Source organism: Penicillium oxalicum, chromosome IV (genome assembly GCF_001723175.1).
Source record: "Penicillium oxalicum strain HP7-1 chromosome IV, whole genome shotgun sequence".
Lineage (NCBI taxonomy): Eukaryota > Fungi > Ascomycota > Eurotiomycetes > Eurotiales > Aspergillaceae > Penicillium > Penicillium oxalicum.
Genome location: NC_064653.1, coordinates 2,518,915 through 2,543,977, shown reverse-complemented (window position 1 = coordinate 2,543,977; position 25,063 = coordinate 2,518,915). Strand labels below are relative to the sequence as shown.

The 25,063-nt window shown below is 50.8% G+C and overlaps 8 protein-coding genes across 8 annotated transcripts; 6 read left to right on the top strand and 2 right to left on the bottom strand.

The window, feature by feature from the left end:
* Positions 1-613: 613 nt before the first annotated feature.
* POX_d05663 (uncharacterized protein) lies at positions 614-1,435 on the bottom strand (the record flags this gene model as incomplete). Its single annotated transcript, XM_050114503.1, has 1 exon — positions 614-1,435. One exon carries the CDS (start codon positions 1,433-1,435, stop codon positions 614-616), a length of 822 nt encoding a protein of 273 aa, XP_049969454.1.
* POX_d05662 (uncharacterized protein) lies at positions 1,266-1,936 on the top strand (the record flags this gene model as incomplete). Its single annotated transcript, XM_050114502.1, has 3 exons — positions 1,266-1,435; positions 1,621-1,749; positions 1,801-1,936. The coding sequence occupies 3 exons, from the start codon at positions 1,266-1,268 to the stop codon at positions 1,934-1,936; spliced, it is 435 nt and encodes a 144-aa protein (XP_049969453.1).
* Positions 1,937-2,939: 1,003 nt separating this feature from the next.
* POX_d05661 (uncharacterized protein) lies at positions 2,940-3,782 on the bottom strand (the record flags this gene model as incomplete). Its single annotated transcript, XM_050114501.1, has 1 exon — positions 2,940-3,782. The coding sequence occupies one exon, from the start codon at positions 3,780-3,782 to the stop codon at positions 2,940-2,942; it is 843 nt and encodes a 280-aa protein (XP_049969452.1).
* A 3,413-nt stretch (positions 3,783-7,195) lies between these two features.
* Positions 7,196-7,390, top strand: POX_d05660 (uncharacterized protein; the record flags this gene model as incomplete). Its single annotated transcript, XM_050114500.1, has 1 exon — positions 7,196-7,390. The coding sequence occupies one exon, from the start codon at positions 7,196-7,198 to the stop codon at positions 7,388-7,390; it is 195 nt and encodes a 64-aa protein (XP_049969451.1).
* Positions 7,391-12,370: 4,980 nt separating this feature from the next.
* POX_d05658 (uncharacterized protein) lies at positions 12,371-13,349 on the top strand (the record flags this gene model as incomplete). Its single annotated transcript, XM_050114499.1, has 3 exons — positions 12,371-12,458; positions 12,520-12,665; positions 12,741-13,349. The coding sequence occupies 3 exons, from the start codon at positions 12,371-12,373 to the stop codon at positions 13,347-13,349; spliced, it is 843 nt and encodes a 280-aa protein (XP_049969450.1).
* A 341-nt stretch (positions 13,350-13,690) lies between these two features.
* Positions 13,691-17,945, top strand: POX_d05657 (L-xylulose reductase; the record flags this gene model as incomplete). The annotated part of the gene is made up of 6 exons (XM_050114498.1): positions 13,691-13,751; positions 13,819-14,650; positions 16,447-16,947; positions 17,050-17,102; positions 17,171-17,367; positions 17,427-17,945. The coding sequence occupies 6 exons, from the start codon at positions 13,691-13,693 to the stop codon at positions 17,943-17,945; spliced, it is 2,163 nt and encodes a 720-aa protein (XP_049969449.1).
* A 1,088-nt stretch (positions 17,946-19,033) lies between these two features.
* Positions 19,034-21,629, top strand: POX_d05656 (uncharacterized protein; the record flags this gene model as incomplete). Its single annotated transcript, XM_050114497.1, has 2 exons — positions 19,034-19,841; positions 19,912-21,629. 2 exons carry the CDS (start codon positions 19,034-19,036, stop codon positions 21,627-21,629), a joined length of 2,526 nt encoding a protein of 841 aa, XP_049969448.1.
* Positions 21,630-23,725: 2,096 nt separating this feature from the next.
* Positions 23,726-24,903, top strand: POX_d05655 (uncharacterized protein; the record flags this gene model as incomplete). Its single annotated transcript, XM_050114496.1, has 2 exons — positions 23,726-24,402; positions 24,468-24,903. The coding sequence occupies 2 exons, from the start codon at positions 23,726-23,728 to the stop codon at positions 24,901-24,903; spliced, it is 1,113 nt and encodes a 370-aa protein (XP_049969447.1).
* Between the last annotated feature and the right edge of the window lie 160 nt (positions 24,904-25,063).

Sequence of the window (25,063 nt, the reverse complement as noted above, 5' to 3'; positions counted from 1 at the left end):
TGAAGTCAGACCTTGTAATGCGTTCAGGCACACAAAGTTTCAACTCCGCAGCAGTGACTCCGAGAGGTTCTTGAGGTTAGTAGCAGGGATCTTAAGCGGCTGAAGGCAACTTGGCATTGGCTGAGAGATGTCAACGGATGAGAGGCCAAAGGTGATGAGCAGATTGAGGTTGCCTCTATGTCGATGGCCTTTCTGGGAGCATCACTCAAAAGGGGGACTCGACGCTCAGGACCACTTTCTTCCGATTGTTGACAAGTCCGGGGGGTGGACAAGGTGAAAAAAGGGCCGTCGGGTACTCTATATGAACGGAGCTCTTTGACCTTCTCGGCACCTTTCATACACTCAAGGCGTGTAACGTTTCAAAACTTGGGCATCCAGAATGACGTGATTACTGATTACGAGGGAGGTGAGGAAAATAGACCCGCGACTGACGCAGTTCTCCAGGTCCAGATGGGCTTACGAGGGATTTCACCTGCAAGAAAGTACTGTATGCCAGCACAGTCCCACTAACTGTGATGACACTGCCGTGAAACGGCGTCAGTTGGCGGGATCCACCACCCTTTCCCCTCTACGATGAGAAAGAGGCGGGAGTTGCCTCCAGACTCGAATCATTCTACTTTACTGACCAAAGTGACGGACCACTCGGTGTACTGTGCAGAGCGGCGGCCAGAATGCAGACGGTGCTGAGCGTGGCCCAGTCAAGTCGCCCTCGCCAGAAGTCGCTGGGCTGGATTCTCTTTTGTGGCTCTCCTTGCGGGAGTCTCTCGTAGCCGCTGATCACGCCCAACGTCATGTTGCATGGACGTATCCCTCGTCCAGTCGACGCAACGCAGCACAACCTCCACGTCTCCACCCGTAGGAGCATGGAGACTGGACACAACGGGTCGTGGAGGTGCGTTTTCTTCATGGAATGCCCCTGCTTGACCGCTCCGTATGATGATGCTTCATCGCCATCCCTGGGTGAAGAACAAGCCTTGAATGAGACGGAAGATGATCGCACATGATCAGGCCACGGAATGGGCACCATTGCATCTACAACAACTCCGACCGACTCATCGAGATCGAGTGCCCACAACCAAAGTGGGAGCCCTGTGGTGCTATTGTCTCTAACCCCCCAACTCTTGAGATGAAGTCGACCCAAATAAACATTGGTTCCATGGGCCCAAGTTCGGCTCAGCCCGTGGCTAGGTGGTGCATCACCCAAAGAATTCAGCCAAGGTGGCGAAGAAAACGTGGGAACCTCCATTCCAGAACCGAGATTGCAGATGAACCAGAAAAACCAACAGATCGCCGCGACCTTCGAAAAGCCACCGCCTACCACTGAGATGACGGAACCGGGCCCGTCCAAATCGTCCACATCGGCCCCCCTGGCCCACCATAAGATTGCCAAGAACTTACAAGCGTTCTGCGTCCAGGTTCTCGAAACCTCGCACATGTCCGTTGGATCATGTGTTTTGCTGGTCGGTTCGCGTTCTTTCTCTCCCCTTTATAGGGAGGGAAATGTTGCATTCGACCATCGAGAACATTTCCTGTCTTCTGGTCGATGACCGGAAGATCGGAGGCAACAAGTAGTTGTCGTCAACTACCGACGTCGGACTCGACGCTCTCATGACTGGAAAGGGTGATACATGTCGTGGCAACCAAGAAGCAAGTCATCTTGCTCAGCCTTGCCTCCATTCCCCTTCCTGCAAGCAGCCATCTCAAACGAGCACAAAGTCTCCCAGCCGAATCCCCCGGGTATCCTACCAGGTATTCACTTACTTAGTCGAGGCCGGGGGTCAAATTATGCTTAGTCACCAGGGCCACGGGCGCCGGGCGAGACGGGACTGCGCGGTCCCGAGACGGGCAGCAACGGTATGCGTTCCAAACACAATCTCTCACTCCAGCGATTCGCGACGACAGAATCATGCAACGTAGCGGCAGGCTCCGACAATAGTCCTCTTGACAATACCATCCACCTGTATCATACGCGCGCGCTCTCTCTCTCTCTCTCTCTCTCTCTCTCTCTCTCTCTCTGAAGTTCCTTGATGTGTATCACTTGCCATTGACTATAAATCAAAATACAATCCGTAAAACGAGGGCTAATCGACCGGTGAACACAGCGGCAGGGCACTCTACTCGGACAAAGCAGAAGCCATTCTGGTTCATGTACATACATAGTTTGGAAAGAAAGTAGAGTACAGGCAGGCCGTATCATGAAAAGAACTTGGGGACCGACGGTGCTGTCAGGTGCCTTTGACCTGGTTTGGCAAAGGGTTGGGATCGGATGATTCTTCGACTAGGTCCCGAACATCCAACGACAATTTCACAGCCATCCGCCCCCGCCCAGACGAGGCCTTGACTGGATCATCCCATACTAGATCTCGTTGTAGCCTCGGTAGGCGAAACAACGGAAGAAATCAGAAAGCGCTCTTGTATACTAGTACATATTGGCCACTCCCTCTGTTATCCGAGTGAACATTAAAGACATCAAAGGTGGCAAACAGATGACAGAACCATCCAGCGGTAGACACGCAAGGATGTAGCAATCCGGCGGGCCGTCAAAGTAGCAAAACTGGGATTCGCCGGCCATGTGAGCCAGTCGTTTGACTCACTTGGGGAGACGATTTACCACAATTCCCAGAATGAGAGGTTTCGGTGCAAGCTGTCCTCAATTTTGGTGGAAACCATTTCGCAGGAGACAGCCTGCTGGAGGCCTGGGAAGCACATCTGGGAGAAATCACTGCAGGTCTTGACAGTGACGGTCCTGGAACCCAGGCATAGATTGCGAGAATGCTCAGCATCCAGTGCGCAGCAGTGTGCGCCAAATAGGCAGAATCATGGAGCTTGAGCGTCGAGATTGGTCAATCGCCTGGCCTTTTCACGCGGCGCCTGGAGACGACGGCCCAGCGTCAACCATAACAAAGTCAATGGTGGCACTCAATTCCGTCAGACCATGTTCATGAGGGAGGCTGAGGTCCTGGGACCGGCGAAGGCACCATTGTGCTGGTGACCGTCGACTGACTCGGCGTGCGACTGGAGGCTTGAGCCCCCTCTGTGGTGTCGGACCGAGGATTGGCCCATCGAGAGTCCGACTCGGCATCTCCGGATGCGGAATGCTTATCGCGAGAACGAGCTCGGTGGGTACGTATGTGTTGTTTCATGTTGTCCTTGCGCGTAAAGGCCTTGTTGCAAATTGGGCAGTGGACGCTCTTCTCACCCGTGTGCTTCTTGCCATGACGAGCTGCGTGGCCCGAGGTCGTAAACGTAGATGTGCATCCATGGCTTCGTGCATATGGACAAGGGTACTTGTTCTTCCGTCCCGTTCCACGAGAGGACTCGGACTGGGACCGTGGGGACTGGGTTTCGGTACTTGGATCGTTCAGGATCTCGGGCGGCGTGCGCGGTGCCGCCGGCCCTCGGGACGGATGACGGAACGTTCCCTGTTGAGCGTCCCCCCGTGCATAAGGGTGGTACGCATTGGATGAACCCTGGCTACTCAGATGCCCATATGAAGAGCCGTTGGAAGAACCGGGTGAGGCGACTGGTCCCGCGTCTGATGTGAATTCTGCATGATACTGCCTGCCACGTGGGGACGCAGTGGGTGACTGAGATGCCGTGCCCTGCCGAACAACTGAAGGTTCGTAAATCGGCGGGGACGGTTGATGAGTCAACTGCTGCGAATTAATCTGAGGTGAACCGCTCGTCTGTGGCGGATTCTGGTTGGAGCGGACAGCAAAAGATGGATGATCGTAGTTATTCAAGATCGACACAATGCTTGACGTGGGCCTGTCGTCCGACATTTTATTGACACGGCCAAATGAAATGACTGAAGGAAAGCCGCCCTATGAACGAGTCGCAGTGTATTAGCATGTGACGGCAACAGCCCATCATCATCCCACTGTCGTGCAGCAGAAGTGGAAAAGAAAAGGGGGGGGAGGTGGGGAGAGGGGGAGCATCAAGGGTCATTTGGTCACAGCTGATGCTGGATCGGGCTGACGGGTTGGAAATTGACGAGGTGGTCAAAATCAGACCTCAAGATTGGTGTATATGGAACAACCACAGTGAAAATGTGACCCCCAAGGGTATGGATGATACGTACCAGCGGCTCTCGGAAGATGCTAGTCGCGCACGTTGTATAGCAAGTTGACAACATTAGAGCCTGAATCGACGCTTGGTCAAGCCCCTTCTGGAGGCCCTTTGATCCCGGACCGAATAGATGGCTTTCCCCAATGATTACCCAAAACCTGGCAAATCACTGGCAGCCTTTCGACAGGAATGGTCAAAGCACTGGTGATCAGACGGCGTGACCGAGAAATTCGGGGAATCCGCAGAACCTTCTGCGCAGATGACTCTTGCGGCCCTTTATCGATTGATTTCGGATTGGACTCTGGGATTGTCGTTTGGACTGTCAAAGCTTTGCTTCGCAAGACACTGCCGTGAGATCGTATTCTCAATCAGACTGCAAGAGCCCCCGCCAAAGTTCACAGAGAAGAAGTGGGATCAGAAATGACGGGCACAATCATGAATACCAGTGTCGTGGGGAGGGAATTGATTTTGTCGAAACTGAGGACTCTCACCCCAAAGACTTCCAATAGTAGTGTGTCTTGTTGGTCTCGACTGTAACTGAGAAGGAAGGCAAAAGATGAGCGGCAGTTGAGACGAAAAGTATAGTGAAGATCTGTCCCGCCTTCGTGTTCTAAGAAAGCGGGTGTCGAGAGAAGAAGAAGTCGGTCGTTTGATAAGAGAGTGGACTCCAGTGGAAAGGTGGCAGTGCCGAAATTCCGTGTTCGGGCAAGAGAGAGAGAAAGAGAGGGAGAAAGAGGCACACCCGCAGATAGAAGGCGCAAGAGAAGGTGTTCTGTTTCAGCTAGTCTTGCGTTTCACTCGAGATTTCGATAGTGAAGTGAGGAAAGAAGAAAGGAAAAAAAAGAATTAAATCTCAAGAGAACGGGAGACCCAAGGATAATGGCCCTGGCCGCAAGTGTGGAGGACAGAGGGAGAAGGGTGACGAGTACTTCACTGAACTCCAGTTCTGGAAACAGATCCCCAATTTAGGGACTTACGCAGCACCGCCCAAGCAGGCCAAGCTTCAAGGGTCTTCTAGGATCTTTTTCAGAAGAGGCTGCTCATGGTAAGGAAAAGAAAAAAAACAAAATAAAAAATTGTTGCGCCAGGGCTGTGGATGTATTTTCTTTATTTTCATACGCCTATGGGGTGTCGGGCGTACGTGCCACTTTTGAGGTGGAGCCTATGCGCATGAGGTCAACTGGTTTCGTGGTTAGTGACACTGTCAACAAAGCTCCGTCAGAGTGGTTTTTATCTTCATTTTGCTCCCCCCCCCCCCCCCCCCTCTTTCATTATTCACGTGGACGTGGTTTCATAATAGATTTCTATTCCCTGAGTACCGAATAAACAGGATTAGTGGAGTAGAGGCTCAAGATGAGGATGGAAGTGAAAAGTATGTTGGTTCACGCCTCGTGCCAGGACGGATCAATCGCTGTAATACTCAACACTTGAAGTGGCTGTACTGCCCCCCTAAGGGCACCCTGGAGCAGTGAATGGTTTAGTGTTACACCCCGGAAAGCTGTAATTTTCAATGGACTTTTGACAGTCAGTGTCGACGGAATATAGGGTCCTTCGGCTGTTCAATAGCACGTTGGAGACTGGTAGATCCATGGAATGGGATGGACTCTGTTACGGCGTATTTCTGAGATTGATCTCCTTAAGAGTGGATCACAGAAGAAGGGGGGGGGAGTATCCGTTTCTTCACTTCTCGACTAAACTTCCATGGCGTTGAAGCTCAGAGCTGCCATGAGCGTCTGGCTCATGAAGGAATGACTGTCAAAAACCGATGGACGACTAGACGTCGACGCCGCAAGCCCCGAGCGCCCCGCCCAAGGTCCGAGGGTTCCCACCACCCACGGGGAGTGTCCAACGATCTCGGTAACATACTCTTGGTGGATATTACAGGCTTGACCAAAATTACCGCGTGCGGCGCGTATGCGTATGAAGATCACAGCCTTACTGTACGGTATGTAATATGTAACCTATAGTACGGGGATGTCGCTGTGTACTATCAAACATCGTCGTCTTGCTATTCCACAAGGCGAGTATTTCTGTAAGCCCTCTTATATTCCCGCTTAGAAGCGGACCCTGAGATGGCACATCTCTTTCTCCACGGCGAACTTTCGGACGCATATGCCGTGTTATCAATCTGACCTTCGACCGCCTCCGATTGATCCGGCCCGCCGACCGTCACGACGGGTCAGACTTTTTTTTTGGTTTGCGTCTCCTGGTTGAGGTGGAACTCAACGCGACTGCTGGGTCGTGATGCGCTGTCTGGGTAGGTCGAAGGCGTGATTAGCAATGTGGCTAGGGCTTCGGCTCACGTCTTGATCCGAGCAATGGGTTTTGGTTCCCCACCTGGAGCGGAATCATGCCGCGTACGGGTCCGACACAAAAACCAGGACTGATATGGAGTGGGGACGAGAAACTCTTCTCTCTCCACGAGGCTTTCTCCAAGTGAACGCCGCAGGGACTGCGAATGCTCCATGCAGTCACGGGAACGTTGCTTACGGACCCTGAGATGCAGCCCTGATATGCGCTCCATGGATCTAGAATGAGTGGGTGGGCTATCCCGACCCTGATCACTAAGCGGCGCAGGGATTCAAATTTCTGCCGGGTGGGAAATATTCGATCCGGAATAGATCTTATCCCTACCTCATTCACGACGAGACGAGACCTTCACCTTTAGCCTTCAGTTGCCCACACCACGACAAAGTGATGGAGAAGATAAAAAGGCCCCAAAAGAGATCTGTGTTTCAAACTCATTTGCTGAGGGAAGCCTTACGTACGCGGTGCGCCCTTTGATGGCTTGAGATGCAAGAACGGTAAAGCTTACTGGCAGAACATACGTAAGTGATGATGCTGCGTGTGGCGCGTTCCGAGACTACGTATGTTCGAGGTGATGAATCTAACACCAAAATTGAGCTACTTTTCGCCTCCCCGTAAAGGTGTCACTGATGGGATTGCTGTCTTGTCAGAAATTAAGGTTCCGCGAACTTAATGTAGGAAGCTGAATAGTGGTCTCCTTTGAGGAATCGAGGCCATTGATTCCAGATGGTGCAGATAACGCAGCAGTTGGGGGGGGGGGGGGGGGGCTGGGCATCATTCTTGCCAGGACCCGGGCTGCCAACCACCACACATTATACCTATGCCGCTAGCCCTGGCGCCTCAGTCAAATCGACAGGGTTTGACCTCAACATCGCACGTTTGCATTTCAAACCTCCACCAGCTTCAGCAATGTCTCAAGATAAATGGGCTTCCTTTGAGCGTAAAGGGGCTGAGAGTCTGGAATGCAGCTCCCGGCGAACCATTTATTCAGGTTCAGACTGAGCCAGACCGGTGAGCGGAGAATTTTGTGATTGGACATAGGCATGCATTTCCGCCGTGATTGAATGGTCAGGTCAACACAGCCAGGCGCTTGAAATAACCCGCATGATTGCTACGTTGGAGGAGGTCAGGGATCGACGGCCGGTCAATCACGTCTTTTCTTTTAACCTTTGGCCACTACACTATGCGTTTCTGGCAAACTCTTGGCCGCTTCTTGTGGATACAGACCCCTGTTGTAGAAACGATGATGCCATCCAATCCTGTCCCTTGTGGCTGGATTTGTCCAAGTCGGTTGATGCCCCGTTCTGGTACTGAACAAGAGGATCGCTAGAGGGGGACACCCGGAGGCTGCGGCGCCTGCCCGAAAAATCTCGTACTCGTAAGCACCTCCGAATTCTGCTATCGGATCACAACCCCTCCTGGTGGGCTCTGAAAAATACGGAGTCAGGCGGAGATTAACCCCAAGCCAAGCCCACGGCAGTCAGCAACCTGCATGCAAAACGGCGTCACCCATGGACAACAATCTATTCCAAGCGCTGTTGTTTCACGGCGATTCTCATTGCCAAGAAAAGGTGCAAAGAGCACGTTGGCCGAGAGTTGGAGACGAGATGAGGCAAAACTTCCCCACCAAAAGAAAGACCTCTGCTCCTCATCTCGATGAGAAGACACAGTCTACCATGCTGCGCCCCTGGTAACCAAAATCTATACCGGAGCGGGGGTCGTAATTCGAGCGATGCCCTAAACTTTGATCCGTGGCGTCTGAGCTAGGTAGACAAACTTGTATTCGACTGGAAATGGAGGAATATCGCCAACGAGTCCCCGTCAAGGGGATGGCCTAGACAACTTACTGCCCAAGCTTACGTATCCCATCCACTGGATGTGCGAATCTTCATTGATCACGGGAGCAACTCCACGGTGTACCGTGATGTCGGAATCAGCCCTATCCTCCGAATGCCACTTCAGGGACTGAAAGCTGAGCTTCTCATGTGCTCAGGTGGTAATGGTCTCTCATACTGGCTCCAGTGACTTGAGCAATTGAAGCTCGGCACGGTCATCCAATTCCAGAAGGCTATCACATGCCTCGTGCTCGAAAATAAGCTATCTTCTTCGACCGGACAATACTTTCCGAGAACTTCTCCTGCTCCGAAGTGCCGTACCCCTGTATTGAACTTTCCACAAATGCATCGAATCCCTGTTGCATCGTTTGACTATCCGAAAAGTCTAGTTTTTGGAGCCTGGGTCGACTCCAAAGTATTATTGATTGTTGTATTTTCCGCTCCATCTGATTCACCTGATTCGCTTCTCTCTGCGAGAAATACCGAGTCCTTCTTGGCATAGGAACGGAACCAGTAGACTGGTTTCACTAATTGCGGTGACCAGATGATCATCTCGGATTGCAGTTCCCCCGAGTTCCAAGCCGGATAAGCCGAAGTTCTGTTTCTATGGATTCAGGGTTGGGTTCGGATTGGCTCGTCCATTCCGCCGTTGGGCTCAATACGACAATACGTACGGTCGATGATCTGAGTGGCTCATGGGTCGGGACAAAGAGTCCCGTAATTTTACACAAGGCTCCAGAATTTCAGGCCGTCATGCCAACCATGAACAATTATTCGATATGGAAATCTCCTGCTTACGATAAACGGATTAGACCCCTGGACAAAGGTCGAGTGCCGGCGTTCGCTAGCGCCGAATCCCGCTTAGTCTCACGGGGCTGGAGGAATTGTGGCTGCAGCTTCTTTCAGCCTGCCCACGCGGCCTTTTGTGCTAATTTGCTCGACTGCCGTCATGGCAACCTCGCAGCGAGTCTCTCTCGCCCGCCGAGAAGCCGAGTACACATGTTCGATGTCCCATGTCAAGGGTGGCAGTCTCGCTTGAATGTACTGCATAATACCAGACGGAACGTGGTCGAGACTTTTTTTTTATCAATCTAAGGTTAAAGGTTCAAAGTGTTTCAAGTTGACAGAACGATGGAAGCATTGATTTTCCGGGTGTTAATAATCCGAAATTTACCATGCGCCAGAGCACTTCTGATTGCTAATTCCATTTTCTTTTTTTTTTTTTACGGAAATTATCTTTCCACAAGATGATGAGGGGACCCAGTGAAACGGTCTGCATAAGAACTTATCCCACCAATCAGGGCTTCGTGTGAACATTCTCAAGCTCTCAAGTCCAAGATCGGAGGAGCATTCCAGTCCGACGAAGAAGTTGTGGATAGGTCTCCTCACGGATCCCCTCCTTCAATGTGAGAAGGGACCACCTATCGTAGGTCCACTCGCTGTCACCACTCATCGGGCCTCGGAGATAAGAAAAGCCTGAGCTTTTGCCCACCTTCAATGCAACTTCAATCCTCTGCCCAGTGCCCACCCATTATTATCGTATTCCACCCAGCCTGTTCATGTCTCAATATGTATCACTGCCGACCGTCCGTGCGACTGATTATTAATCTGTACGATGAGTCTCATTGGCGCCATCATGACCCTTTCTTCCCCAGTCGTTCTTCAAGCCTCTTACTGATCCCTGAAGGGTATTGTAGTACGTATGCAACGTGTAACTTTCTCACTCCATCGGTAAAGCTGTTTGTATTGAATTTACTGTCATGGAATCGCGTAGGACCTGTCATTACATGTATTCAGTGTTTGAAAGGATTCACCTCTGCAGGAAATCCTCGCTGACTTCGCGAATGCGATGTTCAACTGACCAGCAAAGCACAATTCCTTGACGCAAAGGCCCCTTTTCATGCTATGTGATCACCTGCTTTAGTATGTTCCTTGGTCTCAGCTCCATGACTCCATTTCTGCAGCTAGCATAGGCTCCACATATCCTGTCGGTGGCTCTTGCAAACTCGCCGATCGGACCATTGATAAGCATTGCAGCAGATCCAGAATAGAGTTTTTGCTTGGTCTTCAAGTTCCAATTTGACGTCTCGGGGGAGGGGATAACTGCAAGCAATCCAGCATGCATGACGACAATCTGTTAGAATCACACCTAAACTGTGAGGATACATCCAGAATTGTCACGCTGGAAACATGTGTCTTGATCATCTTGTACCCGAAGTTCTGCCGGTGGGTGCAGATACTTGGTCCGGGCATTTTCAATTCAGCCTGCTCGGAGACGCGCTGTCTTACTAGATCTGGACCCCGAGATATATTAAGCACTCACCTTCCGGCTGTGCATATTCAACTTCATCACATGCACTGTGACCAGATGAATTGAAACTTTGAGCTTTATCTTTCCTCTTTCTCCTCCTTTAGGTTTTATTAAAAAAAAAAAAACCTACCGAGGGATCGTTTCCAAGAAATGGAATACGGGAAAAACTCGGCTTCGGGCCGAAAGTGTGTCTGGAGCAGATCAAGGTTCCCGAGGCGTCCGGCATCAACAAAAGTCGCGAACCTTTCAGAATGGACAATTTTCTACTAAAATGAGATTGACTCTCCCATACGACTCAGGGGTAGCTCCCTGTCTCAAACTATCGCCGGGGATATTTGGAGAAGGACGGTGGCTACCGCTAATGGGATTCATGCAGCACAAACGCTGTGTTTCAAAAGCTCACTTCACCGAAGACTGGCCAAGAGAAAGAAAAGATAGGGAGCTTCAAGCTGTTCAATTTCCTTTGGAACACTATGTCTCACTCTTTTTCAATCAATCTCTGTCACGGCTCGTAATATACGTAGTTTCTCGTAAGGTTGGACATTCGGAATCTGTGGAATGCACAGGCGCCCATATCCACCCCAAAAATTATTGGGGTCGATAGGAAGGAACCCCAAATTCGGAATACGACCGACATGTGACAGAAAGTGATGGGACACATTGATCGGTGAGTTCTCCAGCCACCTGCTCACTCCTAATTTACCCATCCACCACCAGAGGTACGGGTCATCTGTTGGCCTAGAAGGCGAGAAGGCGAGAAGCCCTAGTCACAGAAGAGAGGTGGGCTGGGCTGAGCTGAGTATCTGTGCTTTGGGTCAAATCAAATCCAGCACTTCCTCACTATTGAACCTCGTGGATATCAAATTCCGCTCCTTTTGCATGCGATCATGGTTGACACTGTCTCGGCAGATGAGCAGATACGTTCGGTGAATTTATATCACTTACCGCCAAATGGGATAGCCAAGTTTATGATCAAACGGATGTCTGTGGTTAGGTTGGTGCCCGTTTGATCTAAGCGTTACGTGTCTATCTGCGACTGATCAAGGTCCCTCGGAAGCGACAAGATCAGTGCTGATCAATGTAGAAAATGACATATATGCTAGTCATGTTGGATTGCGCCATGGTCAGTGATTTCAATCTTCGTGTTACCTATGTGCCAACATTGAAGTGGACAGGATATTATCCATACATCCTCAAAAAAAAGCATCACGCGTAGATGCGGCCATGAAATATAATCAAGCGATATATGTAGGTTAAATTCAAGTCCGCTGTTCATTGGATGAGATCTTTTAGGCGCCCGTCCAGACGAAGATCCAATTTCAAAATTAAAGTGCCAAGCCATGTCAAGATGTTCCAAGACCTGCATAGCATCTGCTAATGAAAATTTCTCTGCTCCAAGGAGATATGAAAACGTGATTCGTCTGCTGTTATAAATGATCGGGCGCCCCTCCAGCTTCAGATCATGGATTCTGCTGTTTGTTTCAGACGATACCTCATACTTCAGGATAGCTCAGTGTTATTGAAATTGGTTTGCATCATATTGAGTAGCATGGTCTGAGCAGAATCCAAAGTCTCCCTTTAAACAGTCTTCGATTGATTTTAACAATTTCAAGCGCTTATTGACGTCGCAGATTCGCCCGCGTTACGCCTGATCATGTGCTGGCGAAATCCGATGAGATCATTCGAGGGGTGAAGCGGGGCACGCCGCGAAATGGCACGAGGTGTCGACGACAGATGAACGCGACCGACCAACAGACAAACGGGTTATCAACAAGTTTATTACGCTTAGAACTCATTGTTCTCCCTCGCGAGCGTTTCAGCATCAAATCATTCGCCATCATTGACAAAAATGCCACGACCAACTACTCGTGATGAAGTCCTTGCCCGGCTTCGCAAAACAGTCGCTGAGGGTTCAATTATAGTCGGCGCAGGAGCTGGTAGGCAGTCTTCCACGACCATGGGCAGTTGTCCCCCATGATACTCACATGGGTTTCTTAGGTATTGGTCTTTCTGCCAAGGCAGTCGAAAGGGGAGGCTGTGACTTGATTCTCGTCTACAATTCGGGCCGTTTCCGCATGGCCGGTCGCGGGTCCCTGGCAGGATTAATGCCTTACTCTGATGCTAATCAGGTGGTGGTAGAGATGGTCAGTCTCCAGATCCAGATGACTTTCTCATCCGGCAGGTCAGGCCTATCATGTCGAGGACTAACACTGGGACAGGCTGCTGAGGTTTTACCCGTGGTGAAAGACACACCGGTGCTTGCTGGTGTCTGTGGTACTGATCCATTCCGAGAAATGCACTCATTCCTCTCGGAGTTGAAGCGAATCGGGTTCGTTGGGGTGCAGAATTTCCCGACCGTTGGCCTCATCGATGGCCAATTCCGCCAAAATCTGGAGGAAACGGAGATGGGCTATGATCGTGAGGTTGAGATGATTAAGATTGCACATGAGCTGGGACTCGTCACCACGCCTTACGTTTTCAGCACGGATGACGCGACAGCAATGGCCAAAGCGGGTGCTGATATTGTTGTCGCTCACGCTGGATTGACCACCTCTGGTGATATCGGAGCCAGAACCGGACGGTCGCTTGAAGATTGCGTCGGGTTCGTGCAAGAGATTCGGGATGCAGCTCACCAAATCAACCCCGAGATTCTCGTGCTGTGTCATGGCGGGCCGATCGCGCGCCCGGCCGATGCAGAATACGTCTTGTCGCGTACCAAGGGAGTACATGGGTTCTTCGGAGCCAGCAGCATGGAACGTCTGCCGGTGGAAGTTGCGATCAAGGAGAACGCAGCCGAATTTAAGCGGCTAAAGGTGCGATTAGAGTAGTCGAGACTCGAGAGGCTGTTCATGTTGCGTTGGCCTGTTCAGTATCGAAGAGAATGACCAGGCTAAGTACGGCGAAAGAAGCCATTCCGAGTCACGCGCACACGAGTAATTAGCCGGTGATCCTCATTTGATGCCCCAGTGGCACGCTGGGCTCCGCAAGTGGAGTGGCGGGGAAGCTGCGAAAGCTTCAAGAAAAGGCCGAGGGGTCCTGTCGGTTAAATGTGGTGGAGGACCCTGGAAATACAAATGATCGCAGAGGGCCCTAGATTCGTTCCTCGAAATACACTTGCTCTCTTCTTTCTCTCTCAATCTCACTCAACATCCTGTCAATTTAGTTCAACATGGTCACTCAAGGTCGCCCGTTGGAGGGCAAGTTCGGCATTGTCACCGGTGGATCGCGGGGTAAGTCCAACCAGTACAATCAACGCCACACTGACATCTCGATTGACACAATCACCCTCACGGATAGGAATTGGGGAGGCGATCGCACACAATTTGGCTGCTAAGGGATGCAACCTGCTTCTGAACTTCACCTCCGACTCATCTCGTGCCCACACCGAGGAGCTTTGCGCCTCATTAGCCTCCACACACGGCATTCGTTGCGACCACGTCCAGGCCGACCTCAGCAAGCCCGAAGAATCCTGCCAATTGATTATCGATGCCGCCAAAAAGTCCTTCGGATCATCAGACAAGTTTCAGATCGACATTCTCATCAACAATGCCGGCGTGGCTGGTGACAACAACCTGAACGACCCCGTCCGTGGCCCCATTCGCGCTGAACAATTCAACTGGATGTACACCATCAATGTGCTCGCTCCGCTCCTCCTCACTCAAGCCGTGGCTCCTTATCTGCCCACTGACCGCAGTGGCCGCATCATCAATATCTCCAGTGTCTCATCTCAAATGGGCTTTGTCGGACAAACCATCTATGGCGGCACCAAGGCGGCGCTTGAGTCCATGACTCGCACATGGGCACGTGAGCTCGCGGATCGCGCGACGGTGAATGCGATCAACCCGGGACCGGTGGTCGGCGACATGTACTTTGCGGCCGGCGAGAACTTTTGGCGCGACATTCAGGGATTCCAGGATAACACGCCCGGAAGCAAGATGGACCCCGAGGATCCCGAGACACTGTCTCGTCTGACCGAGGAGCAAAGACGCCTGATTCAGGAGAAGATGGGTGGCCGGAGACCTGCTTTCACGAGTGAAGTGGCCGGCGTGGTTGGCATGTTGACCACTGCCGATGGCCAGTGGTGCACAGGAAGCCTGGTCTGCGCCAACGGCGGCATGAAGATGACGATGTGAGCTAGCAACAAATAGAATTAACGAATCCCAGCCCGTCTAGAGACGAGTGCCCACACATTTCCAATCCAGTGCCACCATGTAGAAAATTGTCTACTGTTGAGGTTCCGTTCATCCGTCAACACCGCGGTACATCCGAAAGAAAGAGACATAAATTGCTTGTCTTTCACGACTGCTTTGCTCGTCATTAATGAGCTCCGCAGTCTCTTATATGTATCAAACTAGAAAGGTGGGAGGGCCTTGTTCCTCGTTCTGGTTGAGTCCTCCTTGGCTAGAATTCTTTTCTCACTTGGTAAGCGTCTGAAACTCACAACTTCGCCCGCCCCCGTTCTTCCCTTTTGTCCAGAGATTTCTCGCTTGATACAGCGTCCTCCGTAAATTTCACGTCGATTACCACCCGCAAAGCCATTTTTTTTTCATCCAACATTGTTTTGTGCCTCGGTTGCATAGCGCCTCTGTAAACTAGAGCCTAGTCTGTACTAGTCTGGCCCTAAGCGTGCGATTGCTCGGGAATTCCGCATGCTGTGCCATCTGGGCATAACCCACGACTAGTTTGAGATTGGAGGATGATCTTGAATTTGCCCACATTCTTTGGGGCCGCCGGGAACCGCTGTAAAGCCTTTTGTACACGGAACGGCTTTTGCTTGTGGAATCAGGTGAATGCTCGTATAGGCCCTATTGAAGACTGCTAAGGCTCTAGTTGAAACGCTCTGAAAGATGACACATTTTGACTTTGGAAACTTTATCAGCAGGCTCGGGATATGGACCGATGGCCCACATCCCGATTGGGAGTGACACGGCAGATAGCAATCTTACTCCCAAAGGCACTCTAGCTGATATGTAGAACCCCAGAAATGGAATTGACTTGTGATGGATCAGCAGTCCCTTGACGAATGTCAATCCAGTGGATTTTACCCTATCAAATATCCAGTCAATGCTCATAGATCCAAGAAAAGTCAAATCCCCCTCGCTTCTACAGGACAAAGACAGCGCTGCCATGTATGTTGGTCAACAAGTATCTCCGCTTAACCCTCCCTGCACGGTGCTGATGCTGCAACTTCGGGTCCTCCACTTCAGCAAGGTGGGGTAAATTCCGGGGAAATATGGGGAATTCTAACTACAGAGAAGCCGTCTGACTCATAAGATCCTGTGATTGGCCAACAAGTATAGGTGAAGGCTTAAAGCGACGGTGATGGATTGTTCTCCACTACGGCTATTGAGAAGTGGATTTGGGATGACATAAATCTTCCAAGTCCCGATTCAATTCGTTCCCCGGGGGCAAAGGACGGCTGATTTGTGGAGATATAAGGCTATCAGATGAGCAAGCGTGTCCAGAGCAAACACCGACGTGGGAGAGTAGCCGTCTGCAAGCAAACGGGTATATAAATGAGGCCTTGTTCACTAGACGATGAATTGTATTAAATCGGAGTCAGAAAAATACAACTTCTCTGATCAACATGCGGTCTTATTACGCCATTCTAGCTGCGAGTTGCTTTTATCTCGGTGTAGGTAGATGCTCCAGCAAGACGCTCACAATTCCTTCGTTGTCTGAAGCGAGTGAGCCGGTTCCGAGGGATTTGCAGTCATACTCTCTGGAGTTCGCCTTCTTCCCAGACTATGCCGGCAACAAGTCGTCGCCGAATCGTTTTTCTAGAAACCTCTTGCAGAATTTCAAGAATATTACAGGTGTGTACCCGAGAGTCAGAGTTGGGGGAACTTCGCAGTAGGTCACACACTATTTGATCTCCGGGAGAGCCCGATAGACTTTGCCACTGATCACTCGTTCTCCGGTCAGAGACAACTCGATTTTCTTCTCAAATCAGGAGGAAAGCGTGAAGTTGATCTTCCAAGACCCTACTGCCGATCAGCCAAGCGAGATACACTATGGTCCCGCGTTCTTTGAATCATACGAAGCCCTGGGCGACATGAAATACATTCACGGCTTAAACATGAGGCAAAACACCTCCATGCGGCAACTCACTGATGCGGCTGTGGAAGCATGCCGCATGATGGCATCAAATCTGGACTCCTACGAGCTCGGCAATGAGATCAACATGGAAGCACCCAAGTATCGACCCGCGAATTATACGCTGCAGAGTTACGTGGAAGAGTGGAATGCCAAGACCGATGCCATCGTGAAGGCCGTCGAGCAAAATTGTCCCGGTGCACGTCCAGGCTTCATGGCTCCTAGCTGGGTCATCGCTCCGATGGTGAAAGTGGAGAATTGGACGCTAGAAGAGCTTTTCCACAGCGGATTTGATCCCAAGAATCGGACCACGGACATTTCATTTCATCAGTAAGTCGACCAAGCTGCGGTGGATAGAAGGAGTTTATTTTGTGCTGCTTCTTCTTCCCTGAAACCAAGAACGGTGCTGAGTTTCCCGGCTCTAATCTTCAGATACTTTGGAGCCTTTGCACCTCCATTGGCACCTGCCTCATACGACCTTCAGCGTAAGACTCTAACCCCTCAAAAATACTGTGTGACGAGGTAAGGACTAACGCTCTCGTTTTATTACTAGGAACACTTATGAATCACTCGAATATTGTGGACAACGTGGCACCCCACATCGAACGGGCTCGGAACTTGGCGTATCTGGGTCACCCCTACACTCTCGGAGAGACGAATGCGATAGCAAATCAGGGTCGCAATGGCGTGACAAATGTTTTTGGGGATGCCTTGTGGCTAGCTGACTACTCCTTGTGGTGTGCCACGAATGTAAGGATCTCTTTTTCGTTTTTCGCGCCTATCACCTTGCTACTAAAATCTGCTTTTAGAATATCAAACGCCTCCACTTTCACCAAGGTCTGAACTACCGCTACACCTCGTGGCAGCCCATTCTCAGCAAGGGAGAGCCACCAAAGACGAGAGCACCATACTATGGACAAATCATGGTTGCTTCGGCAATTGGCCACGGGCAAGACGCTCGCATTGTGAATATTCCGCTACCTGAGGATACCGAATCTGCGTATGGGATCTACAAGGGAGACAAGTTGTCCAAGCTGGTGGTTCTGAACCTCCAGGCCTACAATCAGAGTGCCGTTTTGAATCGCCCGAGTCGCGATTATCAATTCAGAGTGCCGGGTCATATCAAGCAAGCCAAAGTCGAGCGCCTTTCTGCTCCCGGCAGTGATTCACAGGGAAGCGTCACTTTTGGAGGTATCTCTTACGACTACGATCTGTTGGAGGGACAGCCGGTGGCGGTTCAAGATCTGGAGCGACCGATACATGTCGATCATGGAGTTGTTCGGATTAGTGTCCCAGACTCATCGGCTGTTCTTTTGACACTTTCTTAATTTAGCATACGCGAAAATACAAGCGCCTCTTGTGATGGACGAAGACAAGGTCCATAACTTCATTGTGGCACGGATAAAGGTCAGAAAGTATACACGTTTCGACTGTTCATTTTTCAAAGCATCCAAGTTGCATCAACAAATTCCGTCTTCTCGGATATGTTTTTTTTTAAAGATCGAGATGATCCTGTCCACTTTGTCATTCTGGTTCACCTTCAATCCAGAGCAGGATCTCTCTGCTGGTGCCTACGGACTTTCCAGCGGTTGAACGATTTGAAAATCGAGACCGGTCTTTAGGGGGGTCTTATCTTGGAATCCCTGTCAAGCCCTACAGGGATTGTATGGGGGCCAACATACATGAAAAGATCATGAAGCTTCCCCCCCGGCCACCTCAACATTAGAGATACGTAAATTCACATAGCCGAATGAGTGACAGACCCACGACTCTCTGACTCTACTATCAGAATTTCCCAACTGAGCCCACCTCATCTTCATTTCACGAGACGAAAGCTTACTTACTGTAAGGTCCCTCGGGTTGCACTCAAGCCCCTCACTAGTGTGTGCACATGGCATTAGCTCTGCGTTAGCACAACTACAGGGCTTGCATCTGTAGGGTACTATTGGAGAAAGCTTGAGTGGAGATAAGTTCATGACAGACAAGTCTCTCGCAAATGCTGCTAATGCGCCCTCTTTCACTCCTGGGGTCAGGTGGCTGGGAAACTACAGCGCTCGAACCTGCACGCAGCATCTCAACGGGCACAGTTCCCCCGGTTCCTCCAGTCTAAAGTTAGCAGCCAACGCAGATGTGGTGAGACTTTTCCCAGCTGATGAATGCACCATCAGTGGTTCAGTGACTATCCTTGTCTCTCGAGCTCCCCCGCCTTTGACTTTCAAACGAGCTGCCAGGTGCTTTTCTGGGCAAGATTTACCCTCGCTTGACATCACACCCATTGCAATCGAGTGAAAGAAAAGAGTAGCCGAGATCTTATACCAGTCAAATTGTCGAGGATATCCGGCAGCTGTTTTCTTTCTCTTTTGTTTCCCATGAAGCACTCCCCTTGACCCCCTGCCGATGCATTGTCGTACGCATCATGGCCGAGTCACGGGAGTCACAACAGTCTTTCAGAGAGGCACTCCTTTCGCATGATGAAGGACTGACCAGCGTACAACCACAACACTCTTGGAATGCAATCAGTGGCCATGAAACCCCCACTAACGAGTTTGCTTATCTTCCACCGAGTGATAAACATGAAAGCTTTTCCGAGGAGGTCTTTCGGGAGGTGGGATTGGGGATTATTGACTCTCCTGATGAGACGCTGCCCAACCATGAGAAGCCCGAGCTCGCTTCGAAAGACGACCTGACAATCACTGCTACATGTACAAAACCGGAATCTTTACAAATGCCCTATGATTCTCCGGCGACTACCTTGTGTTCCCGGTCACCAAAGAACTGCCCTACTCAAGCAACGATTCTACAACGCCGCTTCTCATGGATTCCAGTGACGACCCTCGTACTAGCACTCTACGCAACGGTGTTTTCCGGAATATATCTTGCAATCGCGATTCGGAAGCCACAGTGGACATCGATCGGAAGTGCTGGATCTCTTGCTCCCTCAACTGCCAATTTGCTCTGCGCACTGTTTGCCAAGACGATCGAACTGGCGTACGTCACGATATGTGTTGCGTTTCTCGGTCAAGTTTTGAGCCGGCGAGCACTGATGAGAGAGTCGCGTGGAATTAGCATATCGGATATGAATATGAGGGCGTGGATCATGCAGCCTGGGTCGATGCTTGTACACTGGGAAACCCTGCGATACTCGGCTCTCACTTTTTTGGGTGCCATTGCCTTGGTGGCAACATTTGTAGCGATGATGTATACTACTGCAGCCGAAGCGCTTGGTGAGTTCATGAGAGGCAACGGGGGCTTCGTCGAGAGAATCTGAGAGGGGCTCTGGCTAACCTTTTGTAGTTTCACCAAAGCTCATTCTTGGTTCCATCTCCGATGTTACGCTGTCGGGCAAGGTCCAAACGAGCTTTGCCAACCCCTTCTACCTCGCACTCAGATGCCAAAGCCTGATTCCACGGTCCATGGATGAAATCAGCTACAACGAAACCTGTCTCCAGATTCTCCATGCCGGTCAATCATATCATAACTATGAGCAATGGATCAATGCATGGGCGGACGTGAATCGGAACGAAGATATAGTTTCAGATCGCCAGGAAAGCCGGCCCAAACCCGTGGGGTCGATGTGGGATAACACCACGATAACTGGGAGTTGGATCGAAGTGAAAGACATGACAGAGCAATCACACACGCTGGGTCGGATGATAAACAATGTCACCATGGCAATGCCACATGGAGGCATCCCACTGGCAGCCATGGAAAAGGAAAACAAGATCAGCCAACCGCAGGATGCCTCTGGGGAAGGGCGATATATTCTTGAAGCCGCAGTTCCGTCACCAGCCGTGAACGTTCTCTGCGTTGGCATGAACGAGACAGAGTTGGAACCCCTTGTGTACAACGAGTGGCCGTATAGTGATTTCGAACCCACCAAGTGGAGTTTCGCCCCCCCGGGCAATATACCTGGACCCCCTTCTTGGATGAACAAAACGGTGGTTGATGACATTTTTGGATTTGGCGAAAAATATGGCCAGCGGCCGCCTGTGTTCGGCAAACTTCCTCAAGCCTACAACACGATACTGAACACGACTGGATCCTGGCCCACGACCTCGATTTACCTTCTGGGTAACACAAATGTATCTCACCCCCCGTACGTGATGTGCAGCATGCGTGCCAAACTCACGGGTGTCTGCTCCACGCGGTACACCGCAGCATCCAGTGGCGCCTTCCTCAGCACGAATTGCGAGAATGGCACTAACTTCCTTCGATACAACCGTTTCCACGATGATTTTGTCGAGGGCTCGTGGCAGCCGGACTGGAAGAATGTTGCCGACGTATGGGCCAGCGCGCTTAGCTTGGGATCCGGCATCACCGATGCACAAGCGAGTAATGAACGCCTTTTGATGCAGCTGATGCCAGCATACGACTCTAACAGCAAATCGTTTTCGCTGAATTCGTCATTTCCGACAGTCGCAGAAGCTCTCGCTGTCATGGCGGGTAGTACTCTGATTCTGTCGTCGCAGGGCTCTCCATTTGTGCATTACTGGCAGTATAATCAGAGCATTCTTCCTACTCCCGCGGTGCAACGGTTCCCTGCCTCCCTGCAAGCAGTTGGCTATGCCTCTGGTGGTACCGAGCGCTGGCAGGGAGTCTTCTACGTCATTCTTGTGTTTGCCTTTCTCACCTCGTTCATTTGTCTGGGGTTCGTCATCTTCGAGGCACAGGGTCGCCAGATTACCGATTTCACCGAGCCGCAGAACCTTTTTGCAATCGCCGTGAATAGTCCTCCCTCCTCGCAGATTCAGGGCGCGTGTGGAGGCGGTCCCGTTGGCCCACAAATGAAAGAGAGGTGGCATATCAGCATGGAAGAGGAAGATGCTCATTACTACATTCATGCCGAGAGGGACAACCAAGGCCCATTCGGCTCTTCACGAACCACGGCATATCAGGGGCTAGGCCAGATGGACGTGGACGATTCAATTAGTGAAATGAAACCAGTCAGTCCCGCTGTGAACGACTTCCGTCGGGTCTCGAAGCGGTCGTCCCTATTGGCAAAACTTTACTGATCGCCTCAGCGGGAACGAAAGATGCGCTGTGGCATTTTTTTTTATTTGACATTATTTTCATTTGAATTTACTTTAATGACGCATCTTGAACCAATTGTTTTGTTTTTCACTATCGGCAGTATTGAATCTGTCTGCACAGCTAATTGACACATGGCATGATGATTTGATGTACTAGTGAAATCTTGAACTTAGATACAGTAATCCTTTCCCCCCGGCATCAGGAATATATATGCATTGTGCCAACTTGTCGTTCACTCCGTGAGACACAAGCTCTGTTCCTACCTAGCACAGCACAAGGTCAAACCTAAATGCCTTGATTCTGTCTAGTTGACGATCCGATCCAAAGAGTTGGCCGTGATCTCGAATTTTTGATAGCCGGTGTACCTGGGATGTTGTCAAATTGCCCATTCAAGGGCTTTCCACTGGTAACTTGGTCAATCGCATTTTGATACCGGCTCACACTATCAGTCCACTTAAGCGTGACATGACCACAGGAGGATCAAATCTCCGCCTCAACACTCGACCTCGAGATCTCGTGCCTTCACGATATACAGTCTGTTATTTTTTTTTCGTGCTGACACCTTGTGAGACTTTGGGAAGCCTGCTACGACAAGCCTTTTCCATCTTCTTTTTTGGACCGAATTCGAAAAGGAAGGGCACGGGTCATTGATATGACAAACCGGAGAGACTTACGTTGCCTGCCTGTCATGATCAGCCGTAGTGAATATTCTTAGCCACGCTGTCGGGAACGGCTCACAGCCGGGGGTCCGACCTACTGCACACCATCAGGATGGAACGTGACTATGTTCAGTACGCGAGAAGGATTCGTGTTGGCTTCTTGGCCACGATGAACTCATGCTGGGTCATTCTCATGGAGACTCCATTGCCACGCTCAACAAGGACTAGAAGATCCGCCGTGCGACCAAGATTCGATGTAGATCTCTCCTCTTCCATGAGGCCATCCTGATTGTCGTAATCGATGAGCACACAGTGACTTTACTTGGTATCGCACCCACGTTCGGTGGGTCAATTCAAGCCTGGCTGGGGGATTGATCGACCCACTTAACCCGGCTGTTCAACACCGGGGTCCCCGGGTTGCATACCTTGTCTCTTGCACCCCTGATCCAACCGTCGGCTTGGCCTTTGCATCGGGTGCTTTTCTGGTGTTGTAGTTTGGCGAGATTCACTGATCTGCATATTTCCGGGGCACGGAAAGAGCGTTGGTGGCCATCTGACACTGTTCGATCTTGTGTGATTGATCGAGGAGGAGTCCAGAACATGTATAGAAGCCCAACTATATGGAACGGCCTAGATGATGCCGGTGTTGTTGAACCGTGTCCGCATGGGATCGTGGCCGGCAAGAGATCCAATATTGGAAGCGCGCATATCATGCAAACCACCAGTTGGCAGAGTTCAAGAGTGGAAGCAGGTGGAGTGATCCGGCGTCGATCAATCTAGGCGTTGAAAGTAAAGAGGACTTTACCATGAGCTACCTTGTGGGGGGAGTGATTTCCACCAATGAGACAAGACAAGATTGCACAATAAGATAGATGCAGATGTTGACCACTGGTATCTGCCGTCGATTACGGATCTTCACGGAGCACTTCTAGCCTCGCTCAGGCCGTTGATATCGGCGGACGTGCATGTCGATCAGATGGTGAAGCCGATAAGTCTGGAGAGAGCTCCCGGTCCGGACCCCACGGGACCACCCATCCGATCAGGTGACCGGTCTCTCGATATACTTCCCGTTGGGAGCTGGCCACCTGACCCCATTGTGCTTCCCCAGAATATCCCAACATGGAGCGGTTATCGGGCATGATAGCTGACACTTCGCTGGCATTGACCGGCTATGGCTCTAATCAAGCCGTGAACCGTGGTCCGTGGTGGCGCGCGAGTAAGGTAGGCAGTACAAGGGGTCAACAGCTTCATAGAAAAAGCTGCAATCACCCCCCGAAGTTAGAATGAAGTTAACATCAGACGACAAGATTCGACCAAGACCAAGTCTCTGTCTGATAATCTTCTCTATAACACCCTTCTTCGCTATCCAGACAAAATTCAACCCAAGGTGTCAGCAAATTTGACCAAACATCTCAGATATGTCTTTCTTGAGAAACTGGTTCGGTACCTCCACCACCGCTCCTGAGGTTCAGAAGGATCAAAAGGAGCCAGTCCGCGCTCTACCCGCGTCATGGTATACCTCACAGGAGATGTATGAGCTGGAGCGTCGCTCCATCTTCTCTCGCAAGTGGCTTCTCACCACTCACAAGCACCGCGTTCCTAACGCCGGTGACTGGGTCGAGTACGATGCTGCCGGCTTCAAGTTCATCGTCTCCAGAGACGGTAACGGTCAGATCAAGGCCTATCTACACGACACCAGCTTGACCCCCGTGCATGTTCACATAGATCGCAACGATTTCATCTGGGTCAACCTGGACTCCAGTGAGACTCCCGAAGTTGCCTGGGAGGATGACTTCAAGGGCGTCGATGAGCAGCCCCGTTTCGATTATTACAATTTCGACGAGTACAACTTTGACCACACATGGGACATGGAAGGGGACTTTAATTGGAAGATCCTGGCCGACAACTACAACGAGTGCTACCATTGCCAGGTTGCTCATCCTGATATTCCCACGATTGCCGATCTCCACTCCTACTACGTCAAGACCAAAGATGGCCACATTCAGCACTATGGGGCTCAACGTCAAGACCAGATCGACAAGGGTTTCCGCATCGCAACAACCTATTTCTGGCCCAATGCCTCTTGCAATGTCTCGTGAGTATACTCCCTCAAAGGCCAGCTCCTATGCCCCCAAATCCTTGCTGACCAAAGCATCACAGTCCACACTTTTTCTTCATGCAGCGCTTCACTCCCATGGGTCCCACCAAGTCCGTGATGCGCTACGAAGTCTACCGACACAAGGATGCTACTGATGAGCAGTTTGAGCTCATCAGCAACATGTACAAGCGTATCATGTCCGAGGACAAGTATCTGTGCATCCACACGCAGAAGAATCTCAACGCCGGTGTCTTTGTCAATGGTCTCCTCCACCCGGAGATGGAGAAGGGACCCCTGCACTTCCAGAGCACAGTCCGAGAAGTTGTAACGGAACACTTCAACAAGGAGGAAGCTGCTGGACACCAAATCTGCCCTGCCAAAATTGAAACCCCCAACGTCGATGAGATTGCCCTTCGCACGGGTAACAGCACCTACACAGACACGGATCACATGCAGGATTCGCTCACGGGTGGTTTTGCTCCAGCAATTGTTGTTTGAAACTTTTACGACTAAATCTCCGAGGAGCACCATTCCTTTCTGTTATTCTTGTCTCATCCTTGCCCCTCCCCCTCTGTTATCCTCCTATTTCTTGATTTTCTTGCAGGCGATGTTTCACATTTTTTATGATTGTCTCTATTAGCGGCGCTGATCTCTTGAA